Below are 27,326 nucleotides of genomic sequence, written 5' to 3' on the forward strand. Positions count from 1 at the left end.
ATACTGTTTTCCATGTACTAGTTTACATTCCCACCAGCAGTAAATGAGAGTTTCTTTTTCTCCACAACCTCTTCAATACTTGTTATTACGTGTCTTGTTGATTATAGCCATTCTAACAGATGTGAAGTGGTATCTTATACTAGTTTTGATTTGCATTTCCCTAATAGCTAGTGAGGTTGAGCATCTTTTCATATATCTGTTAGCTATTTGTATCTTTTCTTGGGAGAAGTGTTTATTCAGGTCCTCCACCCATTTTTTAATTAGATTGTTTGTTTGTTTGGTGTTAGGCTGTATGAATCTTTTATATTTTGGATATTAACCCCTCATCAGAGCTGTTGTTTGCAAATATCTTCTCCCATTGGATTGGTTGCCTTTTCATTTTGTTAATGTTTTCTTTTGCTATGCAGAAGCTTTTTAGTTTGATATAGTCCCATTCATTTATTTTTTGCCTTTACTTCCCTTGCCTTTGGGCTCAAATTCATAAAACTTTCTCGAAGACCAAGTTCTATAAGTTTAGTACCTATGTCTTCTTCTATGTAATTTATTGTTTCAGGTGTTATTTTTAGGTCTTTGATCCATTTTGAGTTAATTTTTGTATATGGGGACAAACAGTAGTCTAGTTTCATTCTTTTGCATGTGGCTTTACAATTTTCTCAGCACCATTTATTGAAGAGGCTTTCTTTTCTCCATTGTATGTTTTTGGCTCCTTTGTCAAAAATTATTTGTCCATTTAAACATGGGTTTATTTCTAGGCTCCCAGTTCTGTTCCATTGGTCTGTGTGTCTGTTTTTCTGACAATATCATGCTGTTTTGTGTAGTTACTTTGTAGTATACAAAGTTAGGTAATATGATACCTCCAGCTTTGTTCCAAAAAAAATATTGTTAACCTTGATCAGCTGATGATGATGATGTGTTTTATGATTGAATAAAGTAGCTGAGATACACAGCTCTCCCTGAGCTGGGATGGCCACACTACTGGTCCTTTCTATTGTCCTTCTAGCAACACTGAAGGAACTCATCTCACAGACGATGATCCGCTGGGCCCAGGAGGACCAGATCCAGGATGCAGACCTAATCCGGATGATGTTCAACCTCCTCCGGAGGCAGTACGACAGCATTGGGGAGCTGCTGCAGGCCCTGCGGAAGACCTACACCATCAGCCAGGCCTCCGTGAGTGACACCATCAACCTGCTGGCTGCCCTCGGCCAGATTCGCTGCCTCCTCAGCGTCAGGATGGGCAAGGAAGAGGAGCTGCTCATGATCAATGGGCTGGGGTAGGTCATTCACGGTGCAGTGCAAGTCTCAGAAGAACACCATGTGGGAAAACTGGTTTACCTTGCTGTATGGATGCTCCAGAGTCAAATCATATACCATCTCTGTGTGCCCCTCCTGCAGGCACCCTGTGGGATTACATCCTTGCCACAGCAGTCACCTTTCATAACCTGACAGACCAGGCTACCTGCTAATCAGAGTGAAGGGACATTGCCAGAAGAAGTGGGGAGGAGCCTTGGAGAAAAACAGTTATTTAGCTTGAATCTGATGCAAATAGCCTCAGGGAAACACTGAAAAAGTTAGAGGGACAGTGTGTTCAACCCAATAAGAAAGATACCTTTTGAGCCCATCTGCTATTGACTAGAAAACTGTTGGGACTTCCCTCTGAAACATTACTACCTACCCCTTCCTCTCTCAGGACTATCCTTGAGTGTCATTTTTGTTAGTTCTACAATACATTTTCCCATAACAATAGCTTGTGTCTCATTCTTAGAAGCCATGTTGTCAAAAAGATAGCATTTTAGACATTAAAAAGACCTCCTTTACTTGGGTAACATAGCACGTCCATTTTGCAGATGAGAAAATGAAGGCCTAAATAGGTTCACTGACCAGCTCACAGTTTCATTTTATTAAAATCAAGAATTAGAACTGCAGCCTTTCCGCTGTTGACTGTTCCATCCCACCACTCTTGAGCCTCTATCACCAGGGCCCAGGGCAAGGGCTGTGAGGATACCAGATGGGGTGGGGGTATGTGTGCATTCCTCAAACTCATTTCCAAAGAAGAATCTTCCAGTGGAAATAAAGAGACTTTGTGGAAAGACAGAAAAGCTACTGAATCAGCCTCTCCCTCAGCCCTTGCAGTAGACATAGCCTGAGTGTGTGTGTGTGTGTGTGTGTGAGTGTGTGTGTGTGAGTGTGTGTGTGTGTGTGTGTGTGTGTGTGTGTTCTCATCCCTGAATTTCCCTAACACTGAAGTAAGCACGAGCTGACATCTCTCTCTGGTCCTTACCCTAGAGACATAATGAACAACAAGGTGTTTTACCAGCACCCCAACCTCATGCGTGTCCTCGGCATGCACGAGACGGTGATGGAGGTGATGGTGAACGTGCTGGGCGCAGAGAAATCTCAGGTAATGGCAGAACTTGACCCCTGGGCAGGGACACAGGAAGCAACCTGCTTGCAGCCACATGGCTGGAGCCCATTGATTCAGTTACTCTTCCCAGGAGAGGGAGGGGTGTACACAGTGCCAGGAAGGAGCCCACATATGGACGATGCTGCTCAATGGCCTCCAGCCAGAGCAAGAGCTTCAGCCCGGAAAGCTCAGGAGTTTCTCTCACTTGTTCCACTGGCTTTCAGCTGCTCTGTGTTTACCGTCCTCTGCAGCCCCGCCCACTCCCAGCTGGAATTCTTCCTGGTCCACTTAGGAGCCTGGTGTGTCCTGTGCTGGGTCAGCAGATGGCTGTTTTAAAGGAGAACAAGATCTTAGTAAGGATCCTGGCGGCATCCCCTCAGGAGTGTGTGGGTTTCCTCTGTGAGCCATGCTCCTGAGGACGTCCTGACCGGTCCCCGTAAGGTGCCCGCTGTCAGGGGGAGCTCCTGTTGGCAAGGAGGAAGGAGGAAACAGGGCCCAGCTTGTCTGGGGTCCTCCTCAGAGTCAGATAGCTTCTGAAAGCAGAAGATGGGGTATGTTTTCAAAAAATATGTTGAAATTTTTAGAGAGCCGGGGTCCTAGGAAAGGGGTCCTGCCAGTATTGAGAAGCAGAGTGTGACGGAAGAACAGATGCCAAGCTCAATAACTCTGGTCTGTGCTCTTGGGAAAGTAAATTCTCTCCAGAAGATCCCTGAGCAAAGGTTTGGTGCCTGAGCAGCTGTCAGAACATTGCTTCTTTGAGCACCTCCAGGATTCTTATGGGGGAATAGAGGGCTTCCTAGGATCCTGAGCGAGGTTAACTCTGACACCATTTACTGAGCACCATATTGGATCAAAAGTAAGACATGGCCAGGCCCTGGAGATGCTAATTACTTTGATCAGCAGAGAAGCCAAACACCATCAACAGTAATAGAAGATGGCATCTCAGTGCTAAATTGTGTGAATCCAGTTACCAGGAGCTCATAGGAGAGGAGGACAGAACAAGTTGGGGAAGACGTGCAGGCGGAGAAGGTGAGGCCTTGAGGCTTCCACAACTGGAGGGCCAGCCTTTACCCAGAGGGCTCAGGTTTGACCTAGCTCTGGGCCTCATTTGCTATGATCACCCATCTCCCTCCTGAAACTTCTCATCACAGTTCTGCCCACCCCCTTCCTAGTTAGAAACAGTAGCTGGTGTGGGGCCGTGCAATTTCACGTGGCATTTGAGGATGACTGCGATTCTTGTTTGATGTCTGTTTCCTTTGAGAAAGATATTTCAGGAACTGTAACTAGCTGTCAGTATTTTTGGAAGCCTCTCCTTAGGTGTATACTCTCTGTCTCTCCTATGACTAAGTCTTGGCACAAGCTGGAGGTAAGGAGAAAATTTACTTTCCCAAACTGTTCACAGCTTGCCAGACTTCAAGCTAGGGCTCTTTGAAGTCAGACTTTCCAGAAAGACCTCATGATAGATTCTTTTCCTGACACTTCCTACTTCTCCCTACAGATCGCTTTTCCAAAGATGGTGGCTAGCTGTTGCCGCTTCCTTTGCTATTTCTGTCGAATTAGCCGGCAGAATCAGAAGGCCATGTTTGAGCACCTGAGTTACCTGCTGGAGAATAGCAGTGTTGGCCTAGGTATGTCACCTTGTAACTTCCACATTGGGGCTCAGAGGTGACACTCCCCCTGCTGACCACTTACTCAGGGGGTGAAAGGAAAAAATCAATATTTTTTTATTGATTTTAGAGAGGAAGGGACAGGGATAGAGAGAGATAGAAACATCAATGATGAGAGTGAATCATTGATTGGCTGCCTCTTGCACACCCCACATTGGGCATCGAGCCTGCAATCCGAGAATGTGCCCTGACCAGGAATCGAACCGTGACTTCCTGGTTCATAGGTTGATGCTCAACCACTGAGCAATACCAGCCAGGCTCTGTGGGATTTTTTAATAGGAAAAGGGCCCCTGTCTGGTCTAAAAACAAATAAAATAATGAGTCCATGTCTCTGCTCTCCAACAAGTAGGGATGTTGCTCCCAGCCAGCACCGGTGTCAGGTTTGTGGGCATAGTCACACAGTCTACCTCCTCTCTCTTGGGACCAGGTTTATAAAATGCTGCCTGAAATGGCAGATACAGTCTGGGGACACAGCTCCTCCCGGCCCACTCAGTGGACCACGGAGCAGTGCTAGTGAGACCAAGGTCATGGATGCAGTCCCTTCCGGCCAGGCTGGCTATAGGTGGCATGCCTGTCCTATCGGTCAACCAGCCAGTGCTTTCCGTAGCTGCAAGGTGGATAAGCAGTGTGAACCCACCACCACCACCACAAGAAAAGCAGCATGAAACACGTGCCTCACTCAGTGTTCTGAACGTAAACCAAATGACGCAGATACACACATCCGTGCACATGATATCTGAAATCTCAGGCTTCCAATTTATCAACTGCAACCTCAGGCTACCAACCTTTTTGTAAAATGCCACCCAAAGGTTTTCTTAATTCTGGCCTAAGGACCAGACAATGAAAAACCAAATACAACATTGGTGACCTGATAACTGTATGAGCAAATGCTGTTTGAGGCTATTTTTAAATTCTAGGTGGTGGCTCCAGAAATGGCCAAGTCACTTGAGCTTAGTTGTTCAAGTGACATCTGAGTCTGTGGGGTGATCATCAAATGAGGGCCCCAGGAAGTTTCATGCTAGAAAAGCACTTGAAAATGCGTGGTCCCAGCTGATCCCATGAACTGATTTTCCAACTTAATCTGTACTCCATCAGTAATGAGGGGGGGCGGGGGGGGAGGTGTTAAAAGGAGAGGGAGGACGGAAGAAAATAGAGCTGTTCTTACTTAAATCAGGCACAACAGTGACCTGAGCCAGGTTTAGTGTTTGCTGTCCTCTGCTGGCCAGTTGTGTGCACTGCAGTCTCAGCTCAGCGAGGGGTGTTCTCTTGGTCCCTTTTTCTCTCTTTCTTTCCTCCTTCCTCAGCCTCCCCGTCCATGAGGGGATCCACTCCGCTAGATGTGGCCGCTTCCTCCGTGATGGACAACAACGAGTTAGCACTGGGCTTAGAGGAACCAGACCTCGAGAAGGTACCTGGCCCTGGGGAGGCACCGTGCTTGCTCTTTCCTGTGTACAGCGCAGCCAAGCCAAGCAGGTGCAGACCAAAGCAGGTGGTTCCATCAGAACCTCCTTCACCCTCAGTGAAAAGGGGTGGAATGTGAGTAGCTGGCAACGCATGATAGGAGCAGAGCGTCTCCCGTGGGCAGAGATTGCCGACCTCCTAGGCATGGTATGTGGACATTTGTGTACGTGAGGCCCAGCCTCCCAGGTCCACATGGAACACTACCAGGCACCTGTGTTCCTGATCAAGTTCTGGGCCCTCGTGCTTATGCTCACACACCAGAAGGACGTGACAGAAAGCTGTATAATTGGCATATAGGACACCAATGCCACACCTGAGCCATCCATGTACAAATAAGACAGAGCTGAGCTGCCCACGCTGGGACCATAAACTGTGCCTCTGGTGGTGGTGACTGGGGCTGACTCACCCAACCTCTCCCCACCCCACTCTGGGACAGTTTCCTTGACCCGGCAGCTGACAAGAGTCACAGTGCGTTCTCTGAGCGTGGAGAAGAGCATCCTGGTGAGGGGGGAATGAGTCAGAGGTCATCCCCTGAGTGGTGGGTGTGGGAGCACGTGGCAGAGCAGCTCCTAACCTGGCGAGGGAATCAGGAAGGTGTTAAAGGAGACTCAGAAAGTGATGAGCTGAGGGGTGAGTAGGAGCTAATCATCCACGTGCCAGGAGCGTTTTAGGTTTAGAGAGGAGAGCATGGTACGCCTGCGCATCGGGGAGCTGCCTATGCAGGAGCACCGAGTGCGTGGGGGGAGTGAGAGATGAGGGCGAGTCAGGAATTGGACTTTATGCTACCATACAATTAATAACAGAAGCGCACGCCCTACAGAATCCCTGCTTGCCAGACCCCACTCTGATCACCTCATTGAGCCTTGGAACACACTGTCTTGTTATTGCCCCCCGTGACAGGAGAAGAAACTGAGGCAGAGAGAGAGTAGGTAGCATCTTCAACGTTGTGGGGCTTGTAAGTGTTGTCAGAGCCAGGCTTCAAAAGTATCCGGGCCCAGAGGCCATGCTCTAGTGAAATGACAGGGCCTCACTGAAGAGCCCGGTTTGCATTTTAGCACAGCCTGGTTTCAATAAGAAGTGATTAGAACTGAAATAGAATAACCCCCATATACACACACATTCAAATGCTGTGCCACCAGCCGTACACTGTGTGATAGCTGCCCCCCAGTGCCACGCTCTCTGCCTCTGACGGGACAGACTTCACTCCAACTCTATTATTCATACATTTAAACAGTAATAAGTAGCGCAGTGTTTTAGGTGGTGAGGTGAAAACCGGCGCCTGTCTAAAAAGGTAGCTAATGGTTCTCTTATAGCCAGACAGGGCTACGAGGTTTAGTGCTCAGTTCTCGTCCTCAGCCACATTCATCTTTGCAAATGACACTGCCCAACAAAGACCCCGAGCATCTCTTGAAAAATGCAGATATGATAAACGGAGGCCGGGGGGGGGGGGGGGGGCTGGGAGAGAGGAGAAGCAGGGACTTAGGAAAATCTGTAAAGGGGATGATGAGGTGTGCTACCCCCTTTCTAGTGATTCCAGCAGCTTAGCACAGTGCACAGACTTTGTTTAGACCAATGTCAGGAAATTTCCCACGTTTGTTCCTGGGAGAGATGGAGAAAGGGCCAATAAATGCCGCAGTTCCTTCCTTCTTTTGAACACACAGAAATCAGGTCCCTGAAGACTGAACTACAGCAGCAAGAACACACACACACACACACACACACACACACACACACACACACACACACGAGCACTTATTTTAGGGGCCAGTGAAATGCCTGGTAGCTGTAATCCTGAAAACTCTGCCTAATTCCTGCCTTGATTGATGTTTTTCCTGACATTTTTTTCCCCCTATGGATGTGATAATTTTTTTTTCAGTTTTCTTTTTTTTTTTCCCTGACATTTTAAAGGCCAAATCAAATCTAAGCTCTAAGCAGAATAATTTTCTTATTGATTTAAGAAGAACAATAGTTTCTTACCGAGTTTTGACTTCAATTCATTATTCTTGCAAACTGAGTTCAAGTGTTTGACATCAGCAAATACATTATTCACTTGACAAACATTTATTGAGCACCTAATATGTGCCAGACCCTGGGGATTTTTTCCTTTTTATTAAATTTGTTTGGGTGACATTGGTTAAAGACCCTGGGGATTGAAAAATGAAAAAGACACCATTCCTGACTAGCAGGGTTTTGCAACCTAGTGGGTTTTCCTCTTCTCCCTGTATACATAAAATATCCAAGGTTATAGTAGAATAACAACTGAATTTCAAGAAAGTGTCTATTTGCCAGGCTTTTGTTTGACACCTTCTAAAAGTGGGCAGATTCTAATATTCTACATGTCACAGAGCTGAGATCATATGGTAAGTGTCTGGTAACCTGGAAGCAAAGAGAACACTGCCAGTCCTAATCTATAACTGGCTGCAGCCTCTTTACCCCAACCTTCATTTCTTGGCTTTTCCCTTGGATAACTGTTGTTGATGCAGAACTTGAGTAGGGACCCCTGATTAGTTAAGGACCCACTGAGAGTCAATCAGTGACTGGATATTTGGTCATGAAATAACATGGCCAAGGGTACATGGCCAGCTAGATCCACCACTGTCTCCCCAGGTGCGCCCTAGGTAGGACTATTTTAAAATGGTAGCTCCTTCATGCCAGAACAGGGAAAACCAGGGAATGGATAGCACATGATGTCCTCAGACATAAAGGTGATCATCAGTCATGTTGATTACTTAGAAACTAAAATGAATTATAGGTTCTGGCTTTAAATCTACTAAATTACTTGCTTTAAAAGTTTTGGGCTCTCTCTAGCTTTTAGGGAAATGAAAGCCTTCCAGTCCCAAAATTGCACAGTACTTAAGCTCTTTTGTAAAAACCTTGGGCACTTACTTTTGTACTGTTCTTGGCAGGTGGTGACTTACTTGGCAGGCTGTGGCCTCCAGAGCTGCCCCATGCTGCTGGCCAAAGGATACCCTGACGTCGGCTGGAACCCCATTGAAGGGGAGCGGTACCTGTCCTTCCTGAGGTTTGCCGTCTTCGTGAACAGTGAGTCCCAAGGGTTCTATGCCTTTCAGACCTAAGATGGCACAGTTGTGGGTAAATACAGGAAAAGAAGATCCTTTGCATTACTTCCTATCCATAAAGATGATAGATACCTATAGGCAGGTGGCAGCTGGTGGAAAGATATCAGGGAGAATCAGGCCAAACAAGGACTAAGAGAAGCATCCAATGGACTGGGTACTCAGTTCTAGTGCCAGATGCAGCAAGAAACTTACTGTGTGGGCTTGGGCTTATCAGCTCTCTGTATCTCTTCTCCCATCAGTAAAAGAGGGGCTTATTAGTATCTTCATCTTACTAGTTCACAGAGTTAAATGCAGAGATGCCTCCAGATCCTTAGACTATTAGATGGATGGATGGATGGATGGATGGATGGATGGATGGATGGATGGATGGAATGATGGCTAATGAATAAATAAATTAACAGAAATCAAGAATAACTGTGTACAAGCTATAAAAGTTAACTAAACACCATAGAGAAAAAATTGCTATAGCAACCCTAAATATTATTCTTCTTAGTGAAAATCACCTCCCATATTTAGTGAATTCCAAGTCTACAAAAATTTTGTACTTGCCCTAGTCTATCATGTGATGAGTAGTGTATAAAATAAGTGGACTGCTTTCTTGAAAATATACCTTGTCTTCCAAGATTCTGTTATAATACTCATTCACTTGTTTTAACATTATAGTTATGATCATTCTTCCTCCTCCCAGTTTGGTCTTCCAGGCTAATAAACCCAGCTGGGCTGGTTAAGTGATTTAAAAAAAGGAATTGCAGCTAATGAGCAATCATAATGGTTGTTTTAAGTATGATAATTTACCTCAAAATATATTGACATGATAGGACCATTATATTTCAACTAGAGCAGTGGTTCTCAACCTTCTGGCCCTTTAAATACAGTTCCTCATGTTATGACCCAACCATAAAATTATTTTCGTTGCTACTTCATAACTGTAATGTTGCTACTGTTATGAATCATAATGTAAATATCTGATATGCAGGATGGTCTTAGGCGACCCCTGTGAAAGGGTCGTTCAACTGCCAAAGGAGTCGCGACCCTCAGGTTGAGAACCGCTGAACTAGAGGCCTGGTGCACAAATTCATGCATGGTGGGGTCCGGCTGGCCCACCCTGATAGGGGCCAATCAGGACCAAGCCAGCAGGGAAGAGAGGACACGGGAAGTTGGCCAGCCCTGCCCCCAGTGGAGGGTGGAAGCGATCAGGGGAGGGGCCAGCCAGGGGCGGGGGGCCACGGGAGGTTGAGGGGGTGAGTCAGGGCCCCAATCAAGCCAGTTGGCCACCACAGTGTGCATCATAGTGAACAGTCATTCTGATCATTCAAGTTGCTTGGCTTTTGTATATATAGACTAGAGGCCCGGTGCACGAAATTCGTGCACATGGGGTGGGGGTGGGGGGTCCCTCAGCCCGGTCTGCACCCTCTCCAATCTGGGACTCTGTGGGATCAGGCCTAAACCAGCAGTCGGACATCCCTTTCACAATCCGGGACTGCTGGCTCCTAACCACTTGCCTGCCTGCCTGCCTGTCTGCCTGATTGCCCCCTAACCGCTCCCCTGCGGCATTATTGACACCTAACAGCTCCCTGCCAGCCTGATTACCCCAAACTGCCCTCCCCTGCTGGCCCAATTGCCCCAAACTGCCCTCCCCTGCCTGCCTGATTGCCCCCAACTGCCTTCTCCTGCTGGCCTGGTCGCCCCCAGTTGCCCTCCCCTGCTGGCCTGATCTCGCCCCCAACTGCCCTCTCCTGCCAGCCTGGTTTAACACAACTTCCTTCCCCTGCAGGCCTGGTCACCCCCAACTGCCTTCCCCTGCAGGCCTGGATCCCCCAACTGCCCTCCCCTGCCTGCCTGATTGAACACAACTTCCCTCCCCTGCAGGCCTGATCACTCCCAACTGCTCTCCCCTGCAGGCCTGGACCCCCCAACTGTCCTCCCCTGCAGGCCTGGTTGCCCCCAACTTCCCTCCCCTGCCAGCCCGATTGCCCCCAACTGCCCTCCCCTGCTGTCCTGTTCACCTCAAACTGCCCTTCCCTGCTGTCCTGTTCACCTCAAACTGCCCTCCCCTGCCGGCTATCTTGTGGCAGCCATCTTGTGGTGACCATCTTGTGATGATGTTGCAGCAGCCATCTTGTGACGACATCGCACAAGGGTGTTGCCACCTAGGCTTTTATTATATGGGATGTGCTTTTCTCATTTCTCTTTACCCCCATCCCACATGCTTACCTTCCTACACTGTAATATACTCTATTCTTAATATTTGAATGATTTCCATTTGCCTGGTTTTCCCTTTTCCTGCTTGGGTCACAGATTTTGAGATGTTTGTATTTTGTTCCTCTGGATTCCATCCAGCCCAATTCTTAATCACCTGTATTTGCTTCTCTCTGTCCCTATTTGTTCATCACCAGAATTGCTGAACTCCATTTTCTTTGAGACTACTTTCAGAGTAGCCTCTGTGTCTGTTCTACTTCCTATCCAAGTGATCGCATGCCTAGAATTGATGCAGTTACTGTGGTAATAAAGAGAATGTTCTTAAAGTGGATTTTGAGGATGCATAAGGCTCATCAAATTATGTAAATAGACAGGACCAATTTATTCATGTTGGCCACCTTTGCAGTCAAAATCAAGAGCTTTATTGACTCATTTAGTGGGACTGTCTGCATAGATTAAGAAGGTAAAGGAATCCACTGGCTATGCTCCTATCTGGATTACTTCTACTGGTTATATATGACCACACTGAACTAAACTCTAGACCAAAATGTTAGTCTGTCCTCCTTGCTAGTAAGTTGTTTTATGCCCTTTGAACATAGTCTCTACAATGCCATTTCATAATGCAGCTAGCTCTAGCAAGTTGGCCTATCAGTAGGAAGATACATGCATTTTGTTTTCATGTTTATTGTATCTCTGTAATACTCTGTAATACTAAGACATATTTGGTTTGAGCAAAGAATGTTAGCTTCTTCTTTCAAAGAATTTACAGTCTAGTAAGGGAAGTACACATGGCAGATGTCACTATAATAAGTGGAGTAAGGCAGAGACAGGGTGCTGGAGGGCTTCCTGAGGGGTAACTCACATCCAGTTGAGAAGATTAGAAAAGGCCTCACGAAGTAGGTGATGTTAGAGATGAGCTTTAAGGGATCAAACTTATAGGGACAGAGATGTAGGAAAGGTGATCCAGCTGGGGACGAGCATGAACAGTGACTGGAAGGCTAGAGCATGCTGTGCTCAGGAAACACAGTGATCTATTGGTCTAGAGCAGTGGTTCTAAACCTTGGCTGCACATTAGAATCACCTAGGAATCTTTTTAAAATCCTGATTTCTGGGCCTCATCCTCCAGAAATTCTGTTTCTTTGTTATGGGGTGGGGCCACAACATTAGTAACAAAGAAACAAAAAAACATTACAGAGGCAGAATTTATAGAACTGGGTGGTAGTGATGATTATAGTGGCTGGGCCTGGGTATGTTGAAACAAACAGAAGTCACATTGAAGCTTAGCAATTTAGGGTAGGAAAAAGAACTGGATGTGAGAAGAAAATAGTTTGAGATGGACAATTATGAGTTTGGTTTTGTTTAGGCCATGCTGATTTTGCAGTGTACAACCCAAAATGGAGATGCCCCTAATTGGGATTAGAGGATAGAGATCAATCAATCAATCAACAATTTGGGACTGAGTAGACATGCAAATAATCTGTACTTTAAATAGTAGATGTCACAGGAAAGAGCATGAATAAGGGAGAGATGGAGAGTATGAGAAAGAAAAATCTTGAATCTTTCTAAATACCTAAAGAATGAGAATGAGTGTCTCAAACACAGCAGAGTGATGTGGGAGAACTCAGGCTATAGAATGGATGTCTTGGGTTCAAATGTAGCTTTATTGCTTGCTAGTTTTGTGAATTTAGGCAACTTACTAAAACTTTCCTAGCCTTGGTATTTTTTTATATATATTATATAAAATCCTATATAATAAAGAGCTAATATGCAAATGGTTGTCATGCCCTCACGCCATAATGCCCTAACGGCTCAGACACTCAACACTGGGGAGAAAAGAATGGGGACTAACCAGGCACAAATGAGCTTGTGGAAGAGGAATGGGGACCACCCAGGCACAAATGAGCTCGCAAGAGATGAATGGGGACCAGCCAGGCACAAATGAGCTCACGAGAGAGGAATGGAGACCAGCCAGGCCACAGCCCGAGAGAGGGACAAGCTGCCCACCCTGCGGTCCCGGGTGCCAGTAGCTGTGCCTGCACCTGCAGCCCAGGAGACGGACAATCCATACACCCCACGGTCCCCGTGGTCCCAGGTGCCAATTGCACCTGCAGCCTGGGAGAGGGACAAGTCTCCTGCCCCACAGTCCTGGGCACCAGCACCTGTGCCTGCAGCCCAAGAGAGGGACAAACTGCCTTCCCTGCAGTCCCAGGCACCAGCACCTGTGGCTGAGGTCCGGCTGAAGCCGCCCACTCATGGTCCCCTGTGGCTGCAGCTACGGCTGGCCCAGGCAAAGCCAGCCCAGGTCCTGGATGCCTGTGGCTAGCCAGAGGGAGGGAAACCCAGGTTCCAGGTGCCTGCAACTAGCCAGAGGAGGGAATCCTGGGTCCTGGGTGCAGGGCAAGGCAGAGGCAGTTAGGGGCGATCAAGCCAGCAGGGGAGCAGTTAGGGGTGATCAGGGTGGTAGGGGAGCAGTTAGGGGTGATCAGACAGTCAAGCAGAGGTGGTTAGGGGTGATCGGGCAGGCAGGCAGAGAGGTTAGGGGTGATCCGGCAGGCAGGCAGGCAAGCAATTAGGAGCCAGCAGTCCCGGAGTGAGAGAGGCAGTCGGACGTCCCCTGAGGAGTCCTGGATTGGAGAGGGTGTGGGCCAGGCTGAGGGACTGCCCCCCCCCTCCTCCCATGCACAAATTTTGTTCACTGGGCCTCTAGTAGAGATAATAATAGTATATATCTCACAGAGTTGTTGTGAGGTTTAAATGAAATAATAAACTTAGATTAGGGCTGGAAACATAGCCTGCAGTTGTGTTAGTTGTCGTTGTTCATAATTCTAACAAGAGTATTAGGGCATTTGAAATGGGAAGAATCTAAGAAATAGATCCCTCAAGATCTCAACATCTTTTATAAGTTTGTATGTCTAAAAGGTGATTGAAAAGGACTTCATGGCCACTTTTGTCACCTTTACTCAGCAGTGAAAGATAAAGGTATTATGGGTAATTGTGGTAGATGATGGGTATCGTTATGGTGGTTGATGATGGTGGGAGTAGGATGGGGATAATGGATGGCAATGGTGGGTAATGGTGGGTGGTGATAGGTGATGAAGGTGGACAATGGTGAGTAATAATAGGGGTGGTGATAGTGGGTGGTGCTTAGCAATGATATTGATGGTGGGATATGATGGTTGAGTAGTAGTCATAGCCTGTTTTGGGAGGTGATTGAGTTGGGTGGTGGTTAGTGATGGTGTGATGATAGTTGTGGGTAGTGATAAGCTGTGGGGGTGGTCATAGTGGGTGATGGTGGGATATGACAGTTGGGTGATAGATGGTCATAGTAAGTGGTTGAGTTGGCCATGATACATGGTAGTGAGTAATGATAGAGTTGGTAATAATGGGTCATGAGGATGGTGCTAGTGATGATAACAGCTTACACTTACTGATCATTAACCATGTGCCAGGCACAGTTCAAAGTCCTTTTAAGTGTATCCTATATAATAAAAGCCTAATACGCTAAGTGTTCGGTCATCCAGTCAACCAATCAAAGCATAGTATGCTAATGATATGCTAAGGCCGCTCAACCGCTTGCTATGATGTATACTGACCACCAAGGGGCAGACACTCCGACTGGTAGATTAGCTTGCTGCTGGAGTCCAATCAATCAGGACTGAGCTAGACAGGCTGGAGCCCTTCCGTGGTCCCTCCCCGACTGGCCAACCTCCTGTGTCCCTTCCTGACCCCGACCGTGCACTGGTGGGGTCTCTCAGCCTGGCCTGCGCCCTCTTGCAATCCAGGACCCCTCAGGGGATGTCGGAGAGCCAGTTTTGGCCTGATCCCGCAGGCCAGGCCAAGGGACTCCACTGGTGTACGAATTCGTGCATGGGGCCTCTAGTTAACTTACATAATACAAAAATCTATTGAAATGGGCACACTTACCTTCCTTATGCTCTCTGTAAAAATAAGGAAAATGAGTGTACCTATTTGCCCTGAATCATACAGCTTGTAGGATTTTTACTGAGGATGTTTGGCCTTAGTTGACCAAACAACAGTCCAATCATTATGCAATATTGTCTGCGTAGCACTGTCTCCATAATGAACAAGGAGAAACAGCATTTTTTCCTTTGAGCTTGTCAAAAACAGTGGCATTATTAAATTACTGTTTGGTGCTAATGCTTTCTTAAACACATTTTTTAAAGCCAAGTCAAAAGTTCTTGCTCTATCAAAGTAACAAAATTGGAAACTTATTTATAACATTATTTTCCTAGTCATTCTTAATGTTTGTATTAAATCTTCTTAAACAAGATTTGTCTTTAAAAGAACTTCTTAAAGTATATAATTTTCTCTACTTTATTTTTATTAGCTAGCTGGAAGCCTTGGGGTGTGTTTCACTCTGAGAATAATGAAGTTCGGAAGCTTCTATTTACTCGGCAGTTGCAAATTCTATAATCAGTCTAGACCCAGATATGTCTGGGTGCCTGATTAATCCCTTCCTAACATAGCTTCCAAGAAGTAATGGATTTCTTACTAATCTGCAAGAAGAAGGGAAGAGTTCTTCTGTGCTTTCTTTGAATCCTTGGAGTGTTTCAGTGATACATTCCCCAGGCTACAAACTTGGTTGTTGAAAACACAGTACCTCCTAGCTTTGCTGAATTTCTCTGGGCAGATTTATCATCAGTGATCATAACTTGCACATCCATCACATGACATGTGAAGATTATATGAGAATCTGTGAGAACTGACAAGAGGCATACTCTAGAACAGTGGTTCTCAACCTTCCTAATGCCACGACCCTTTAATACAGTTCCTCATGTTGTGGTGACCCCCAACCATAAAATTATTTTCGTTGCTACTTCATAACTATAATTTTGCTACTGTTATGAATCGTAATGTAAATATCTGATATGCAAGATATATTTTCATTGTTATAAATTGAACATAATTAAAGCATAGTGATTGCCCTAACCGGTTTGGCTCAATGAATAGAGCGTTGGCCTGCGGACTGAAGGGTCCCGGGTTTGATTCCGGTCAAGGGCATGTACCTTGGTTGCGGGCACATCCCCAGTAGAGGGTGTGCAGGAGGCAGCTGATTGATGTTTCTCATCCACGTTTCTAACTCTCTATCCCTCTCCCTTCCTCTCTGTAAAAAATCAATAAAATATATATTTAAAGCACAGTGATTAATCACAAAAACAATATGTAATTATATATGTGTTTTCCGATGGTCTTAGGCAACCCCTGTGAAAGGGTAGTTCAACCCTCAAAGGGGTCACGACCCACAGGTTGAGAACCGCTGCTCTAGAAGTTCTACGTTGGTGTTAGTTACAAATTAAAGCAGGTAACAGAGCAAACCTAAGTTGAATTATCAGAAACATATATAGGATAATGACTAAAAGTTCTGTTATCAACCACACCTACTACATAGTGGTGCACATGTGATTGTTGGCATGCCAAAACTGATGGTTCTTATTGGAATCTGATAAAGTGAATCTAGGAATGCCTGGGCAAGAAGGCAAGTGTTGAATGTCTTATAGAAAGAAATTGACATAATTGAACAGAGTAGTGTGAGATCATCCTCCTAATGGGCCTTTGAGCTGGGAGACATAAATCTTTTAGGATATGTCAACTATCCTATATAATAAAAGGGTAATATGCAAATTGACCTAATGGTGGAACAACCAGAAACGACCAGTTGCTATGACTCACACTGACCACCAGGGGGCAGATGCTCAATGCAGGAGCTGCCCCCTGGTGGTCAGTGCACTCCCACAGGGGGAGCTCTGCTCAGCCACGAGCTGGGCTGAGGTCTGTGAGCACAGTGGTAGTGGCAGGAGCCTCTCTCGCCTCCTTGGCAGTGCTAAGAATGTCCAACTGATAGCTTAGGCCCGCTGGAGTGGACATCCCCTGAGGGATCCTGGGCTGCCAGAGGGATGTCTGACTGCCAGCTTAGGCCTGATCCCCCAGGGAGTGGGCCTAAGCCAGCAGGTGGATATCCCCCAAGGGGTCCCGGACTGTGAGAGGGTGCAGGCCAGGCTGAGGGACCCCCCCACCCCGAGTGCACGAATTTTCATTCACTGGACCTCTAGTATCTCAATAAAGCTGGAAAATTCTTTTGGGGTCAAGTGTACAAAGTAGCACATTAGCTTTGAAAGGCATAGTTGGTATAGTTGCTTAAAAGAATCCACTGGCTCATTTCTGCTTATGTATTCATGTGTTTAGTGTAGGAAAGGACATAATAACCATTCTTCAGTATGATTGGTACTGAAGACTGGGCATGGTTAGGCTTATTCTCAAATTTACAATGCATTTGGAAAGATTCAGCAAATTTTCAAAACATTAACAAAAGTAAAATATTTAAATAACAGTGAGAGAATTATGAATAACAGTGTTGTACTCAAGAGTAAGAGGAGAGCAGTGGGGAGGAGGGAGGAAAGGAAAGAGGCAGCGCCTCCCTTTCCTCCTTCCTCCCCACAGGGCGCTCCTCCTGTTTAAAAAAAAAAAAAAGGAGAAGGAGAAGGAGAAGGGGAAGGGGAAGGGGAAGGGGAAGGGGAAGGGGAAGGGGAAGGGGAAGGGGAAGGGGAAGGGGAAGGGGAAGGGGAAGGGGAAGGGGAAGGAAAAGGGGAAGGAGAAGGAGAAGGAGAAGGAGAAGGAGAAGGAGAAGGAGAAGGAGAAGGAGAAGGAGAAGGAGAAGGAGAAGGAGAAGGAGAAGGAGAAGGAGAAGGAGAAGGAGAAGGAGAAGGAGAAGAAGAAGAAGAAGAAGAAGAAGAAGAAGAAGAAGAAGAAGAAGAAGAAGAAGAAGAAGAAGAAGAAGAAGAAGAAGAAAAGAAAGAAAGAAAGAAAGAAAGAAAGAAAGAAAGAAAGAAAGAAAGAAAGAAAGAAAGAAAGAAAGAAAGAAAGAAGGAGAAGGAGAAGGAAAAGAAAAAGAAGAAGAAGAAGAAGAGGAAAAAGAAAAAGAAAAGAGTAAGAGGAGAAGGTAGACTGAGACATTTGAGATACGGCCAGCAGGGGTCGGGTACTTAACATCTGTGTTACACCATCTCACCTATTATAAGGCATGTGCATTCTCTTCTTCCCCACCTCCTTCATTTTCCCACTGGACCTCCTGAATCTCTGTGCCTGAGAAGGTGAAGGAAATCATTCAGTGGGGTCATGTAAAGGCTTATAAAGACAAAGGCAAGGAAATGTGACTCCATCTATAAAATCTCAAAGTAAAATAGCAACCAAATCCCAGAAATAAGTAGACAAAAACAACACAAGTCATAGAAAATAAATTACTCAAAGAAGACAATGGCCAACCAATGCCCAGAGAACCAAAATCAGGAAATCTGTGCCTGAGTGAAAAGATGTTTGGCCCTATTCTTTTCATGCTCAGCAAATTGCACAGCAGCTCTTCCCCACATCTTGGCTGGTCCCAGCAGCCCGGTGGCTGAGCAGCTTGGCAGTGGGCTCAGACATCCAAAACCCATATGTATATATGAGTTCTTTATCAGTCATTTTATTGATAAGAATGGTAAATGAAGTCTGATACCTAAGTAAAATTGTGCATTTTAAATGAAATAGTAAAGCAGTACAAAAACTACTGCATTAAAACTATTCACACAAAATGACAGTATTGTGAGCTCATCACAAAGTTATATTCATCAATGTGATGAGAATGCCCATATTTAACAGGTGGATTCTATTCTAGCAGAGCATTCCTCAGTTCTGATTTCAGGCTCCCATATCACCCAAGTTTTATTTCACATACTTCATGAAAAATCCATAGGGCCCCCAAATTCTAGACACCTGGGCAAAATTGTAGCATGATTCTTGGATTGAATACTGGTCTCCATAATTTTGGGGTTATTATGTCAGTCTGCCCTGCAAATTTTCATTTAGTCCCTTGGCTTCAAATTCCACATAAATGCGGATCATCCCCCAATGTACGTTTCCATCCTTTTCTCTTCCCTGAGCCCCAGACTTGTGTATCCAGTGGCCTACTTGATATTTCCACTTGGCAGTTGAACAAGCATCTCAAATTCTGTACATCTTATAGCTGAATTTATAATTATGTACCCAAACCCATTCTTCTCATAGATTTCCCATCTTTCTCACTAGCACGACTAACTTTGTAGATATTCAAGTCAAATCTTAGAAGGCATCCTTGATTCAACTTTTTCCCACATTCAACCCATCAAGAATTCTGTTGATTCAATGCCTAAAATATACCTGAAATGTACTGACTTCTCACCACCTCCACTGGCCACATATTTCCCCACAGTATTATTATCTTCCACCTGGACCACTACAGTTGCAGGGAAACTGGTTTCCCCACTTCTGCTCTCACCCCTGTATCAATCAGCCTCTGCTACACAACAAATACCTTCATAATCTCACTGACATATACTATGAAGCATGTGTTTTCTGCTCACATATCTGCGAGTTGGCTGGAAAGCTCTGCTGTAGGCCTGTGGATCTGCTGGGTGGCCCTGTTCCACTTGTCTCATTCTGCTGTCCAGGCTTAACTGTCGTCTTCACTCCTTTCCCATTGTTCCTGGATCAGCTACTGGCATGTAATACAGGAGCAATGAGTGGTTGGATTAATGATCAAATGTGCCACCAAGCCCTGTTTTCTCTATTCTTTCACAGTAATTTATTGACATGTCTTCAGCTCCCTTCCCAAGCACTAAGGGGGTTATTTTATGTCTTACCTACTTTCACTAATTTGTTTATACAAATTTCCTACCACAATATTAAAGTTGGCCCTTTAAGAAAAGGTACTGGGTCCCAACCATCACCTCTGCCTTGTGATTCTCTAAATTAACTGAATGAGAGCACCTCTAGATTCGTTCATGCGGGGCCCCCAGTGATCTCCCTTATGGCACTGGGACTTGAGTGAGGATATGTTCACTTCCTTAGGACTAACTGAAATCTGAGAAATCAAGTTCTTGTAAACAGAGGCTAATAATTGGACTGGTGATGTAGTGATGCATGGTCACCCTCCACTTTCCATCCAATCATTTCAAGCTTCCATCTTGAGTCTCAATGGAGTCTTTTCATTTGTTTGGAAGATATTTTCTGAATACCTGTTATATGCCAGGTGTTAACAAGATGCTTGAACATACAGAGTTAGATAGTTCAGACATAATGCCCTGCTCTTATTAAATATACAGTCTAGTGAGAAAAACCAACACAAACAGACACAATTAGTTATACTTGTGTTCAACGCTTCAAGGAAGAGGAACAGATGTTTGAAAGAACCAGGTCCTCTGGGACTTCCAAGTTCAAGCTTGTTCAGAAGGATGAAATGGAGTTACCTAGGTCAAGGGTTTATATCAAGGGAATGAGAAGGAAAAGAGCATTTCAGGTAAAGGACCTTAGAACAGGGACTGTAGTGAGCATATAGAGAGTAAGGAAGGCGATGGACTAAAGAGAAAACCATTGCATCCCTACTAATTGTCCCTGTGGTGAGAATGACTGCTTCAGGGTAAAACGGGCAATCATTCTATTTCCATCCAATGTCTCGGGAATGTGGAAAAGAAGATGTAATGTGAAGACAGTGTTCAGAGCCTTTGAAGAAAGTCACTGTGAACAGTCACACTGTTATGAAGCTTTATTCTTTTTGGAACTCAAGCAAAAGCATTGTTGTAAGCCCTTGGGCAAAACTAATTTACCTCAGATTGCTCACTCCCTTGAAAAATGCCCTCAGGGTCAATATTCATCTTCCCTACAGTGGATTTGGTTGGCAGTCCAGCCTGCTAAGCTACAGGTAATTAAGAAGAGAATGTTCTCTCTTTCTTCTAATCATGCCATTCTCTGTACCTTCTGAAGCCTTTGGAAATTCTTTTCCACAGTCTCCTCTCTACTAGTAATTAGTATCAGTGGTTGCACTTTAGTTCCTTCCTCCTGCAGGCTGCCCACTGTATCCCCCACTATTCACTAATCAAGGAATGGCTTCCTGGGTCAGCTGGTAGAGCCAACCTAATTGGCTTAGATCTGAACCTGAGATTCAGATAAAATAAGGCTAAAGTGGCAAATGAATTTCAACAGCAAACTCAGTATAGAACTCATAGCCTATTTCTTTTTTCAAAGTCTTTTGCACATTGTGGTCCATGTTGCCGGGGTTCTTGTCCCAGCATCAATAAGGGTTCAGGAATCTGGAGAAGGCTGTGTGTAGATTAAATAGGAATCCAGAGACTAATAAAGAGTCCAGAGACGAGATATAATTTTGAAAGGTATTTGGGGGTCAGAGGAGCTTAGCTAAAGGAGCTAAGTTCTAAGGTTTTATGTCTAAGGTCTTAGGTTCTCCTCGTCCCCAGGACCCCATGTTTTTTATTAACACAACTTGTCCTGAGGCAAGGCAGAGAGATACACTTCAAAGGGTCAGGGTTTGGTACAGAGTCCATTGTCAGAATGGGGAGAATTAGCCTACGGCTGTTCAGGTGTTTGGCCAGTAGGAGGCAATAACATGTAGATTAAGATGCCTTTTGGCTGTCTGGCAGCCAAGCAATCAATTTAATGTATCCTATTCAGGTTTGGGGAAATGCCTTCAGCCATTCCCAGATGCAGCCCTGCTGTCATGCTGGAATTGGTCTGCGGCACATGTCCCATCAAATTCCATGATGCTGATGACAGTGTGAAGAGCTACGTTAAACTCAGCACACTGGTAAAGGCTGGCTGATCCACAAGTGTTTCCATCCTGACAACTTACTAGTAAATAATCGGTACAGTAATTAAATAAGCTGATTAATGGGGGGAGGGTGTTAACAAGATGCTTGAACATACAGAGTTAGATAGTTCAGACATAATGCCCTGCTCTTATTAAATATACAGTCTGGTGAGAAAAACCAACACAAACAGATACAATTAGTTATCCTTGTATTCAATGCTTCAAGGAAGAGGAACAGATGTTTGAAAAGACCAGGTCCTCTGGGACTTCCAAGTTCAAGCTTGTTCTGAAGGATGAAATGGAGTTACCTAGGTCAAGGGTTTATATCAAGGGAATGAGAAGGAAAAGAGCATTCTTATTTTAACACTGGAAATTTCAGTTTTGGCTTCATTATTCTTATTTTTATATAAAAATAGAAATTTATTTCTTATAGTTGTAGAGACGACAAAGTTCAAGATCAAGTCACCAGCAAATTTGGTGTCTTCTTGCTGTGTTCTTACATGGTAGAAGAGCTAGCTTCATTATTCTTAAAATGAAAAATGATACTGGGAGGGTACTTGATAAGTTTTGGGGGTCAAAAGCATTTGAAAGTAGTGAACTATGAGTTTACCTATGACTAAGAATATTTGCTTTCAAATATATTGAGTTCTTGGTGCTTTTCTTTAAGTATCCCTCCTGTGATTAAATTCTATCAGATACAGATTTTAGTTTCAACTAATAGGAAAGCATAACCTTAGGACTTAGCATCATAACTTTATCTGAGCTTTTCTGCAAATTGCACAATGTCACTCAAACTCCCCTTGGTTTCTCTCTTCATTGGTTCTTTCTGCCATACCATTATTGTGATTATTTTACCCTTTTAGCATCTCCTCAGAACTTTCCTCAAATGGATTCTGGTTTAATAAAAACAAATTCTTTTTTGATGTTATTCATTAGATAAAACTTGAAGAAAAACTTCTTTACAAAAATGTTAGCCTCTTTTTGAAGGATTGAAATATAAAGCAATGAATGCATACTGATGGGCTGTTTAAATTCAGTTTAATGAAAATTTTTCAGAATCAACTTACACAGTTATAAAGCTTAAAGAGATATATTTACAATCTTGAATTTTTGCTTAAATTAAAAAGATTGAGTAATTTTTTTAAAAGAAAGGATATCAGCAGGCCAACCTCTGGACCAAGTTGGACTATGAAGGGCTATGGCTGGGACATAGGCTCTCCAGGGCTGTAAGACCCATCAAATATGTTCAAGTATGAGTTCAAGTGGGAGATGAGCACAAGCTAATTTCAAGCATTTGGACAGCAAGCTCAGCCCCTGTGAATCTTGTACATTATGAGAGAAATATCTGCACATAAGTTAAACTAATAGACTCACTCTAGAAGAGGTATGAATATCACAACAGTGTAGGTGAGACCCAGTGAGATTGTGCAGGGTGCATACTCACACCGTGATTTGCTAAAAGGCTGAACTGAAAGGACAGGTTTTCTGGGTCCCCGTACTGATGCTCTGCTCACAACACTTCTAAGTTGATTCATAAAAATTGTTATTAAACAGAACTTAAACTTTCCTGATGGTTTTTAAAATGTACGTGTAGATTTTTCAGTGTCCCACTCTCCAAAAGATGGACCCTGATTCTTCTTCTGCTGAGCGTGAACTGGACAAAGAGAATCACTTCTAATGAATAGAATATGGCAGAAAATGGTGTGTGTCAAAACTGTAAGAGGCATTGCGACTTCTGCCTGCTCCCCCTCTTGAGTTGTTTGCTCTGTGGGGATCCAGCTGTCATGCCATGAGAACACTCAAGCCACCCAATGGAGCAGTGCACATGGTGAGGAACTGAGGCCTCCTGCCAACATCTATGTGCATGAGTGTGGAAGCTGATTCTCCATGTCCTGTCAGGCCTTCAGAAGACTGCAGTCCTGGCCAGCATCTTGGCTGCAATCTCACAGGAGGTCTCAGGCCAAGACCACCTTGTTTAGTCACTCCAGTATTCCTGACCTACAGAAACTGTAAGATAATGAATACTTACTATTCTAGCCTGCTATGAGTTAAGGTAATTTTTATGCAAGAATAAGTATTTAATACAACAGCATGTCAGGATGCAACCTCTATTATAGAGCTCAATCCTCCAAGAAGTATCTAAAGATTTTGTGGAAGAGTTTTTCTTCGAGCTCCATCCAATATATAACATCAAAAAGTATTGTATTTGAGTTTTGTCTGAGAGATAAATTCTCAGACACAAATTCAGATTTTATCTGAGACAGAGGTGTGTTTTATGGAGTTGTTTGAATAGCTGTCAAACTGCTTTTGTATTGGCTCTGAGAGGCATTGGCTGTCCCTTTCTACATGTGACAGGTCCGCTGCTTAATCACTTCTTTGGTGGTCTATGGTTCTTCCAAAGAAAAATACTAGTAGAGTATAATTCTCCAACCTTTAGCTTCCCACAGAGCTATTTTAAGTATAACCAAGGCAACTTTACCAAGTAGATTTATTTCATGGAGAAATTATTTCAGGAATGCCCAGAGATCCATCCTGGTTGTTCTAGGGCAGGTACTAACTAGACTGAGACTATAGCTCAGGAGCTAATATGTCACCTCTCACAGGTTGATTGAGGCACATCAGCTTGAGTTACTCTATTAACTGCTCTCACAGAAGGAAGGAAATACCTTTTAAGTGCTCCTCAAGGAGTTAGCAAATATATAAAGTTTTTTTATTCTCTAAGTCAACTGTGAATTAGTCTGTAATTGGTGGGAGACTCTGGTGTATTTCTTGCCCTCTGAGGACCTAAAGATGGTGAAATAATCTGAACAGCACAAAAATCCTAAACTTAAAAGCAAGATGTCACCCTAACCGGTTTGTCTCAGTGGATAGAGCATCGGCCTGCGGACTGAAGGGTCCCAGGTTCGATTCCGGTCAAGGGCAAGTACCTCGGTTGCGGGCACATCCCCAGTGGGAGGTGTACAGGAGGCAGCTGATCAATGTTTCTCTCTCATCGATGTTTCTAACTCTCTATCCCTCTCCCTTCCTCTCTGTAAAAAATCAATAAAATATATTTGAAAAAAAAAGCAAGATGTTATTCTATATTGGTAAATTGTAATACTTCAAATAAACAAATTCCAACCTACAAATTCCGACCTGATTTATCAAAGCTCATCTTTCTTTCCATCAATATTACCTCCTGATCTTAAGAGTGAGTGGCACCATGGCCAGTGTTGCTTAATGGTTAGAGCATTGGCCCACACACTAAAAAGTCAAGGATTTGATACTAGGTCAAGGCCATGTACCCTAGGTTGTGGTTTAGATTCCCAACCCCTGGTCAAGGTCGTATGGGAGGCATTCAATTGAAGTGTCTTTCTCACATTATTTTTCTCTCTTTCTCTCTTCCTCCTCCTCCCTCCCTTTCACTCTCTCTAAAAAGCAATGGAAAAAAATATCCTCGGGTGAGGATTAAAAAAAATAGTGAGTGGCAAGCTCAGTCAAATGCTGTTCTCCCAGCCTCATTGATTAGAAATAGATCCTGGGGTTGTCCTTCCCAGTGAGAAGGAAACAATGCCTCTTTCCATAGGTGAAAGTGTGGAAGAAAATGCCAGTGTCGTGGTCAAGCTGCTCATCAGACGCCCCGAGTGCTTTGGCCCTGCCCTGCGGGGTGAAGGAGGAAATGGTCTGTTGGCAGCCATGCAGGGTGCCATTAAGATCGCTGAGAACCCAGCCCTCGACCTCCCCTCTCAGGGATACAAGAGAGAAGTGTAAGTGAATGGAATTGCTGTCTGGTATGGATCTAGTTGGTGAGCTTCCAAATATCATCAGGACATGAATCATTAAAGACATGTCAATAAATTCCCCTGCTAGAGGAAGCACAGGTTCTGTACAGTTGTGGTGAAAACATTTTAAATCACTTTGTCAAGCACGTTGCTGTCTTCACTCTTCCAGTTAGTCCAGTGATCAATATCACCTTCACCCGCCTCCATTTTTCTTACTCCGCTCAGACCAATTGGCAAATCGAGAAGTCTGGCCAGCTCTTCCCACCAACACTGTCCTCCCTACAGCATCACCACAGGGGAAGCTGTGCAGAGGCTAAAAAGCCTGGACCAACAAGTTTACCATAGTTGTCTAAATCCAGACTGTTCCCTTCAGTATTTTAAACCTCAGTTTCTCATCTCATACCTCACTTTTAATACTTCCTCTTCTGAAAGTATTTTTATTTGATTCTTTAGGTAAAAATGAGAACTGCCAAATATGAAACATCACAGCTTCAATAATCTTAGTACTTAAAGGTTAAGGAGATAATTGCTGCATTGGAGAATTGCCTTGTGACTTTTCTTTCATAATGTCTTATGTCATGTCCCTTTCTTCAATCACAGCCTCTGGATTAGACCCCAGAATCTAGAGAGTGGGTAGAACTCAGAGATAACTCTCCAGCTGGTTGGATTTTTTTTTCTTTTGTCATTTATTCTGGCAGGTGACCTAGTAGAACTAGAAAGAACCTAAAACATAAGCTGTACCGACTCCCTCATGTAACATGAGAAAAAACTGAGGCGCAGAGTTATCTAGCTTGTTAGCAACAGAGCCAGAACATGGACGCAGCCCTCCTGACTCCTTGTTCAATGTGTTCCATGTGTGTTCAGGAAGGAAAGGGGAAGGAATGGTTAGTAGGAACTATGGGGATTCTGGTGCCTCGCCATGAATGTATATGGTCTGAATGATAGCTGATGTCAGTACACGTGCCTTGAGGTTCATGGGACCCTAGGAATGTCATGGATGATTATTTAGGTCCTTTGAACTTAGTGCCTAAAACCACCTGGTTGGCTTCTGGAGGGAGAAAAGGTGTCCAAGGGAAAGGATGCTGATGCCCAGGATGAACAGAGCATTTTCATATCATGTAGCTCGTGTCTAATGACATGGCCATGGCCATACCTGCCAGGTTCCTCATACCTCCTTGTGCTGGTTCTTTCTCAGCAGCACAGAAGACAGTGAAGACGAAGAAGAGATCGTACACATGGGCAATGCAATTATGTCATTTTATTCAGCTCTTATAGATCTACTGGGCCGCTGTGCTCCTGAAATGCACGTGAGTAATCGAGCTCTCAGAGGGCAACTTTGAGGGGCTTGATCCAAGAGCACTGTAGATTTTCTGAATGTAAGTTCTTCTGGCATGTGCTGGCATGACGTTCTTTCAGCTCCTTTTAGCTAACATAAAAAGTAGCTTCCAGCTCTGATACCTGACTCTGTAGCTTCCTAGGGAATGTGTGTGTGTTACCTGTTGTTGAGTCGGCTCTGTCTCCTGGCTGTCTTCAGCAGCCCTGTTCAGCTCCTGCAGACTCCTGGTTTCCTCTGTGAGGACAAACCATCTAATATTTAGTCTTCCTTTTTTCCATCTGTCTTCTATTTTCCCCCACATTATTGTCTTTTCCAAAGAACCCTACCTTCTCATGATGTGCTCCAAGTGCGACTAAAGAATGACTCCTGGGCAAATCTCTGTGTCATGTGATTTCTCTGTGGCACTAGTTGGGTGTATCCTCCCCATATCCTGCTTCAAAAGCCCCCCCAAAATTATATGCCATATGCCTCAATTTCTTCAAAATGTTACCCAACTTAATTCATTTTTTATGATTTTCTCTCTCTTTTTTCTTTTTCAATTACAGTTTACATTCAATATTATTTTGTATTCATTTCAGGTGTACAGCATAGTGGTTGGACAATCATATACTTTACAAAGTGATTCCATCAATATTTCAAGTACCCACCTCGCACTGTACATACTAGAAGTTATTACAATATTATTGACTGTAGTCCCTATGCTGTACTTTACATCCCATGACTATTTTGTAACTACCAATCTGTCCTTCTCAATCCCTTCACCTTTTACACCCAGTCCTCCAACC

General features: G+C 44.4%; 1 protein-coding gene across 1 annotated transcript in view; it reads left to right on the top strand.

Annotated features, from left to right (window-relative positions):
• Positions 1 to 27,326, top strand: part of RYR3 (ryanodine receptor 3) — a 546,057-nt gene that overhangs the window by 387,486 nt on the left and 131,245 nt on the right. Inside the window, 7 exon segments of the mRNA XM_059705681.1 lie at positions 1,001 to 1,274; positions 2,287 to 2,401; positions 3,903 to 4,032; positions 5,376 to 5,479; positions 8,439 to 8,574; positions 25,010 to 25,190; positions 26,401 to 26,512. Coding sequence (XP_059561664.1) covers positions 1,001 to 1,274; positions 2,287 to 2,401; positions 3,903 to 4,032; positions 5,376 to 5,479; positions 8,439 to 8,574; positions 25,010 to 25,190; positions 26,401 to 26,512 — 1,052 coding nt within the window.

The sequence above is a fragment of the Myotis daubentonii genome, chromosome 1, assembly GCF_963259705.1.
Source record: "Myotis daubentonii chromosome 1, mMyoDau2.1, whole genome shotgun sequence".
Classification (NCBI taxonomy): domain Eukaryota; kingdom Metazoa; phylum Chordata; class Mammalia; order Chiroptera; family Vespertilionidae; genus Myotis; species Myotis daubentonii.